Consider the following 8,062-nt stretch of genomic DNA (forward strand, 5'->3'; position numbering starts at 1 on the left):
AATCCCCCTTTCCCTGCCTTCCTATTTATTTGCCTACTCTTTCTTTGCAATGAACCATTTCCCCCTGACATTGTTCATGTCTTTGAAAGAGGAACTTGCCCTCCTCTCCCATGTGAAGACCTGGAACTAGAAAGGGCTTAATGGGGAAAGAGAGGTTTAGTTTCCCCCAAATGAGGTCCCAAATCTCATTCCCAAAAGGATTTCAGGGGCCTGGTCCTCATCCCCCAATTGAGGGTCCGTCCCAAATGCCCCCTTTATCTGGATGCAATTCCATCTCAAGCATGCATTTCTTGACAGAGCGAACCTATTTGGGGGGTGCCACTTATATCGTGAAAGGCTCCTTTTCCCATGGAGTGCCATTCAGCAGAAGGTGCACCAGAGTTTCTAGCACTTGCAAAGGGATGCAGAAAGCGTGCAAAGTTTCCTCCACAGGATTGTAACTCCCAGAATCTCCCTGCCCCAGTGGTTCCCAGGGACCTTCAGTCCTCCAGATGTTTTGGACTTCAGCTCCCAGCATCCTTGGGTTTGCTGGGTTGGTTGAAGTCCAAAACACCAAAGGTTGGGATCCTTTGCCCTGAGCCAATACTTCTCAAAATGTGACCTTCCCAGTGTTTTGGACTTCGGTTCCCAGCAGTCCCAGGTGGCTTGGCCAAGGGTCAGGGGATTCTGGGAGACGAAACCCCAAACAACCAGAGGACCAGTTTGAGAACCAGTATGACTCATCCCAATTCCTTTTAATTTGTGGGATGTTGCTTTTGCAAAAACACACATATGAGCCCAGAAGAAGACATGTTGTTTATTTTGGCTGCATCCACATTGCCGAAATAATCCATCTTAACATCACTTTAAGTGCCATGGCTCAAGGCTATGGCATTCTGGGAATTGTAGCTTGTTGCGGCACTTTTGGTACAATTCTATGTACCATTCCCAGAATACCATAGCCTTGAGCCACAGCACTTAAACTGGCATCAAACCAGATTATTTCAGCAGTGCAGATGCACCTTAAATGCGCTTCCTTCTGGACTTTGGATATGAATGTCTGAAAGCTATGATTAGGACTCCCTTTTTATTATAGATATTGCTGCAATCTTTTTCTTGGCGTGTTCTTTCAGAGGAGATAGATATATAAATACCTATATATACAGTATATATATAAATATATATAATATTTATCCTGGATTTCCCCTCCCTCCCCATTCACTTGTAGCAACTTTGCAACCAAATGTGCAGTTTTTTTAAGTTGTTATATTATTAATGATTACTTATTATTATTATTATTATTATTATTATTTTAAAAGTGATTTAGCTATGTTAATGTGGGGGGGGCGGGAGGGGGGTTGATTTTTTCCAATGGAACTCAATGGTTTTTCCTTTTCCTTTCTCTGTTTGAGGTGAAATGTCATGTTTCTGTGCATGGCGGCCTTCGATGCCAATTGCATTGATGCCACAATATTTGCAAACTGTAAAACGAGGCAAAAATATTAACAACAACTAATAACCCCACTGTTGTCGTAGAGAGGATTATTGTGTCGAAAACTAATAAAGATATTAAAACCAAGCAGACTTTCCGTGGAGTCGGAAGAGCGTCTTATTTCCGTCTTATTTATTAATTTGGCAATATGTGTCCCATTAATTGTTTTTAACAAGCCAAGCTTCAGTTTGGACGGCCGCTTTTCTTTTCCTTCTCTTTAAAAAGAGATAGCTTTTAATCTTCATTGAAAACATATAGACATTCATTAAAACATATATTTGGAAAAGGTACGCAGACTAAGCGACACAATTGGAAAACCACCCATGACACAAACACAGCCAATGACTGCGGCATGAATACTATATCGGTTCCTTTCCTCCCTTCCTTCTCTTTTGCCCCATTCAGTATAGATAAACACCTCCTTTTAGGGAATGTTTTCTATTCTTCCATCCCCCATTCATTATATAATATCATTTCCCATTCCTATGAGCTCTCTCTATTATATACAGTATCTATAGCTCTACACACACACATACATACATATATATATTTTATACACAGACACATACACACATGTACATATATATAGGTAAAAACACTTGTAAGAACAGGGTTTGTGACTTGAATGTCAGTGTCAGGGGTCTTGGAGGACACTTCCCATCATCCCAAGACCATACAGAGGTTGGGGAGGTCTCCCTGCAGCCTGTCTGCGCCCTTGGCCCCCTCAAGCCCCTTTCTGGAAATTCCCAGAATCCTTGAGCCTTCGTCCAGGGTCGTGTGGGCCGGTGGGTTTGTTGGGGGTGATGGGAATTGTAGTCCCAAACTCAGTCGCTGCACTCGCTAAGAGCGTCACCCCTTTCCCTGTTGTCCTGGAGCGCCCTCTGGCGGCAGTAGAAAGGGCGGCTTCTCCCCTCCAGGCGCTGTCTCTCTCTCTCAGGCGCCCTCTTGTGGCTTCATCGCCAAAGAGCAGCCGGCTAAAATCTTATCGGGCTAAAGAGCTATAGCTGCATGGCTCTCGGGCGTCCTCCTGTGGCTAGAATTGGGAAATATGCTTGAATGAAGCCACAGGAGGAATCAGAAAGTAAAGCTGGCCATTTGAGGAGGATCCCTATTTAACGAAAGGGAAAAAGAAGAGATAAAAAGAAAATCGATCAGAATAAAAACAATTAAATAAAACAAATAAATTAAAAGAAATAAAATAAAACCATAATATAATGAGATATTCAATAATATAAGAAATTAATAAATGTAATATAAGACTAGAATACAGAAAAATGATTTAGTTTATAAATGAAATAAATGACGAAAAAGTTTAATTTTAAAAGAAGTATTTCATGTTATGTTTTATTTTATAGTTCAGATGTAATTTTTTGTTTTTAAAGTTATTTTTATTTTCATTTAATTTTTATTTTATTTTCCTTATATTATTATTATTTTACTCTGGGACAGATATACAGTAGTCCTTGAAAGCGACTAAGCTGCACTTTTTTCCACTTAATGCATAAAATTAAATTTAATTAAAAAGAATAACTTAAATAAAAATATTTTTTAAAAATCAAAACAATATTTGTATGCCTTTGTGCTTAATTTTAGTCTTTGGTTTAATTTGGAGCCCGTTTCATTTGGTTTGGTTTTACTGACTTATTTTGTTATTCTACTTTAATTTTAGTTTCATTTTATTTTTTATTAAATTTTAGTCTTAGTCATTTTAAATTTAGTTTTGCTTATTTTGAAAAAATGCAATCAATTAAAAATACAAAAATGTAATAAATGTAAAAAATAAAATTAAAACAAAACAATTTAAAAAAATAAAAATTTTAAATAATGCAAAGTTCTCTTTTCTAAGTAGGCTTTTAGCAGAAGGTGAAGCGGGGTTCGAACTGGCTTCATTTGCTTCGGAATGCCAGCGCTTTAGCTTAGTGCGCCATCAATGGAAAGGGGGCGTGGCCCTTCCCGAAGTCTTCTTGTGTTCTCCCTTGTCTGTGACGTCAATGCGAGAAAACACCTCCTTTCTTGTTCTCGGGCGCCCTCCTGTGTCTCCACTGAGGCATGACACCCTTTTGAATGGAGCGCGGTAAGGAAGAGAACCTCGGTCTCCGTCGGTAGCCATTGGAATTAAGCGGGCAATGGGCTCCCGAGCGCCCTCCTGTGTCTCCATGAGGCATTACAACATGAAGAGATATAGAATGGCGCCTTTTTAAGGCCAGGCAATAGGAAGAAAGGAAGGAAAGAAAGAAAGAAAGAAAGAAAGAGCGGCGGAGGTGCCTGAAGCGTTTTTATGTCGACCGTGCAGTATTTATAAATATAATATAATAATAAAATTTTATTTATGTTTTATTTAATTATTATCATTAAAGCCAATTTATTTAATTTTGTAAAAGTAACAAAAATATTTTAAAAGAAATAATAATGAAATAAGACAAAAATATAAATATTATATAATTAATATATAATATATACTAATTATATAAATATTATATTCAATATGAGAAATATATTTTAAAAGACAAAATAATGAAATAAAACAAAACTATAAATATAAATATTATATAAATAATATATAATATACAATAATTATAGGTTATTTCTAAGGTAGGTGTAACCTTTTGCATTCAGCCTTTGACCTTTGGCCTTTACCCTCTCAACATAATAATGAAATAAAAGAAAAATATAAATATTATATCTATCTATCTATCTATATATATATATAAAAAAAAAAAATTTTTTAAAAAATAAAACAATTTTTAAAAATATATTTCTTAAATAATGCAAAGTTCTCTTTTCTAAGTAGGGTTTTAGCAAAAGGCGAAGCGGGGCTCGAACTGGGATTGTTAGCTTCCGAACGCCAGCGCTTTAGCTTAGTGCGCCACCAGCGGTGAAGGGGCGTGGCCCTTCCCGAAGTCTTCTTGTTTTCTCCCTTGTTTGTGACGTCAGTGGAAGACGTCATTTCTTGCTCTCGGGCGCCCTCCTGTGTCTCCACTGAGGCATGACATCCTGAAGTTAAATAACAGCCGCCCTTTTGAATGGAGCGCGGGAAGGTAGGGGGCCTCGGTCTCTCTGGCGCCCCTTTGTGGCTTCATTGCCAAAGAGCAGCCGGATAAGATCTTATCCGGCTAAAGAGCCATCGCTGCATGGCTCTCGGGCGCCCTCATGTGGCTAGCATTGGGAAATATGCTTGAATGCAGCCACAGGAGGGCGCGCGAGAGCCAGGAATGAGTCCCTTGGAAGGGCCGCTCCACGGAGGAGGCGGAGCTTGAAGGCAAGGGGCGGGGCTTAGTCGGGACGTGTGCACATGCGCCCTCATGGACGCAGTCACTCCTCCTCTTCGGCCACCGTAGGCACTTCCGGCGGGCGCTCCGTCTTCCTCCAAAATGGCGACCGAGGCGAAACGGGCCAAGCGGAGGGAGGCAAGTCCAGAGGCGTCGCCGGAGGCCCTGTCGTCCTTCCTGGGCTGGTGCTCGGAGCAGGGCCTGGAGCTGAGCGGGAAGGTGAGCCGGGCGAAGGCGGGCCTCCCCTGGTCAGGCTCCTGGCTCTCCGAGGCCGAGAGCGTGTGGCCGCGGAAAGGGCTCTGCGGCGGGTCTCTCGGGCTCCCGGCCCTCGAGTCTGGAAGAGTGGCGTCCTCTGGCTTTGGCTTCTCCAGAGGAGCGAGCGGTAGAGAGAGAGAGAGATGGAGAGCCATGCATTTGGTTGAGAGGAAGCCATTTGCATCTCGATCCCAAACAGGGAGCCCAGGGGTCCCTTTGGAGGCGCGCTCCTTCAAGGGCGCCTGCGTCCCAAGAGAACGGGAGCCCCCTGAGGACCGGAGAGGGGCTTTGGCGCGGCCATTGAAACAGGCTGCCTCCAAAGCAACCCAAGCCGCTTCCTCTTGGGCTGCCTGCCTGGCCCTTGTTCTGCTGCTGTTTGGGAAGGCTGGGATTCTGGAGCATGGCATCCTCTGCCAGGTCAGGATGAAGAAGCCATTGAGACCCACAAAGGCCTCCCCTCAACAGGAAGGAAGAGGAGGCCCTGGAAGGAAGCAGCCGGTGTGTCTCAACCATGCTGGGCTCTGATCACTGGCACCGAGTGCGAATGGCGCTGTCTGCCTCTTGTCTTCCAGGTCTGTGTCAGCAGAGAAGGCACCGCGGCGGATTATGGCCTCTTGGCGCAAGAAGACCTGGAGGCCGGGGAGGTCCTCTTCAGCGTCCCAAGGACAGCCCTCCTCTCGCAGCACACCAGCCCCTTGGCCCCGCTCTTGGAGAAAGGCAGGCAGAGCCAGGGCTCAGGGTTCGAGGGAAGCCATGGTGCCACTCTCGCTTTGCTGTGGCCAGGCCTCACCTGGAATAATAGTGTCTGGTTCTGGGCAACACAAGTGAAAAAAGGGATGTTTGGAGCGTGTCTAAAGGAGGGTCACCAAATGGTGAAGCCCTATGCAGAAAGACTTAGGGAGCTGAGGATGTTCAGCCTGGAGAAGAGAAGGTTAAGGGATGAGATGACATCCCTGTTTAAATATTTGAAGGGGTGTCACATTGAGGAGGGAGGAAGCTTGTTTTCTGCTGCTCCAGAGAACAGGACCCAGTGGAGCAATGGATGCAAGCTCCAGGAAAAGAGATTCCAGCTCAAGATTAGGTGGAACTCCCTGACATTAAGGGCTGCTTGACTGGGAAGACACTCCCTCAGATAGTGATGGGGATGTTTTGATAGAGAGTTCCTGCATGGCAGAAGAAGGGGGCTGGACTGGATCAGGGCCCTTCTTGGAGTATCTTCCAACTTTAGGATTCTATGATTATTTAAAAACCTTGTGCTCAGTTTGAGAGAGACAAGATTTTAAATCTGAAGACACTGTGTGTGTGACTATGATCAGTGCTTGCCAATGGTAGGAAGCGGATGTGCGCTCTGAAGAAAGTGCAAGATTCTTGAGAATGAGAAAGGAAATCGTCCATTTGCAGAACTGGGAGTTGTGGTTCCTGACCCTTTGGTTTGCTTTCCTAATAGAAGAGCGGCACAAAACACCTGGCCTTTGTGAATCTTTGTTCTTCTGCCTCCAATAGAACAAGCCTCCCTGGAGAGCCAGTCTGGCTGGGTTCCCCTTCTGCTTTCTCTGCTGCATGAATCCACAGCCAGCAATTCGCACTGGGCACCTTACCTATCCCTCTGGCCCAATTTCACCAATCTGGATCACCCCATGTTTTGGTAAGGAAATGCCGCTTTGGCTCTGTCCCGCTAATATCCAGCTTCCAGGGAGAAGGGTGGGTCAAAGAATAAGACCTTTGGTGGAAGAGCTGCACCCTTCAACTGAGGAGAGACCCTCAGCTCCCAAGTGTTAAAGCAGCAATGAAGAGGTTTATTTTAGCTTGGCTCACATGTGGATCAAAACAAGGTGTGTGAATTAAAAATGTGTAATAAAGTTAAGAATTAAGTAAGCTACCATATTAAGACATCAGTACATGTGCTTTGTTAAAGACCTCAGACGGGGAGAAACCATGCTGTCTGATAGGATTATGCATGTTCCGTGCCTGAACTGGCTTCCTAAAGCAAGAGAAGCAGCCCTTCCTGTCCTCTGTTTCCTCCCAGGAGCAGCGAAGAGCGGAAGAGGCTGCTGCAAGGGACTGGGGTTCCTGAGGCTGTGGACAGAGACCTGGCCAGCATCCAGAAGGAGCATTCCTCTATCGTCCTGCCCTTCATGAAGGTGCACCCAGATCTCTTCAGCCCCAAGGCGCACAGCCTGGAGCTCTACAAGAGGCTGGTGGCATTTGTCATGGCATACAGGTGAGAGAGAACTGGCAAAGCAGTCATTTGCCATGAACAGAAATGATCACTTTAGCACAATCTTTTACAAATTGTTGTTACTACTGAATCCCACATTAAATAAATCAATAAACATTTTTAGACCTATTTGGAGCTCCATCTTCGGCATGACTTGGCGCTGCTTTGAACTTGCTTCGTTCTGCTGTTTCTTGTTTCAACTAGTTTCCAGGAACCCTTGGATGAGGAAGAAGAAGATGAGGAAGAGCCCAACCCTCCAGTGATGGTGCCCCTGGCAGATCTCTTGAATCATGTGGCAAATCATAACGCCAACTTGGAATATTCCTCGGTGAGCAAAACATGCAAAAGACACGAGGCAGCAAAGAGAATGTGAAAGGCATCTTTTGAATGAATTCAAGCTTTCGTCTGTGGTTTTATTAATCAGACTTTGATTTATCAAAAGAAAGGTGGGTTTCTGGGTGAGGTTGGAATGCAAAGAGTTCTTCCCTTGGAAGCTTCTGAAGACTGTGTGTTTCTTGCTTCTGTCAGGGTTTGCTTTCCTGCCCTTTCTGTAGGAGTGCTTGAAAATGGTTGCCACGCGGCCAATCCGTAAAGGCCAAGAGGTCTTCAACACGTACGGACAGATGGCCAACTGGCAGCTCCTTCACATGTATGGCTTTGCTGAACCATATCCTGGCAACACGAACGATGCGGCTGACATCCAGATGTTGACTCTGCTCAAGGCTGCGCTGCAAGGTCAGTCATTCTCTGGAAGAGCCCCTTATTTAGCGTTGCTCTTTGAGCAAGTGGACCTCTGAGAAAGCATGCCTTTCTAAGAAAGATTCCCTGCCTAGCTGGGCATGAGAGGTG

The 8,062-nt window shown here is 44.5% G+C and overlaps 1 protein-coding gene across 2 annotated transcripts; it reads left to right on the forward strand.

Annotated features, from left to right (window-relative positions):
• Positions 1-4,796: 4,796 nt before the first annotated feature.
• Positions 4,797-8,025, forward strand: LOC121917748 (N-lysine methyltransferase SETD6-like). 2 transcript variants are annotated; one of them, XM_042443868.1, is made up of 6 exons: positions 4,797-4,959; positions 5,568-5,712; positions 6,499-6,640; positions 7,022-7,216; positions 7,418-7,541; positions 7,768-8,025. In XM_042443868.1, exons 1-6 carry the CDS (start codon positions 4,843-4,845, stop codon positions 8,008-8,010), a joined length of 966 nt encoding a protein of 321 aa, XP_042299802.1. In that variant the 5' UTR covers positions 4,797-4,842; the 3' UTR covers positions 8,011-8,025. The 2 variants fall into 2 exon arrangements, with proteins under 2 accessions (XP_042299802.1, XP_042299803.1); XM_042443869.1 differs by having other exon boundaries at positions 7,742-7,910.
• The last annotated feature ends 37 nt before the right edge of the window (positions 8,026-8,062 follow it).

This window comes from Sceloporus undulatus, unplaced genomic scaffold, assembly GCF_019175285.1.
Source record: "Sceloporus undulatus isolate JIND9_A2432 ecotype Alabama unplaced genomic scaffold, SceUnd_v1.1 scaffold_534, whole genome shotgun sequence".
Lineage (NCBI taxonomy): Eukaryota > Metazoa > Chordata > Lepidosauria > Squamata > Phrynosomatidae > Sceloporus > Sceloporus undulatus.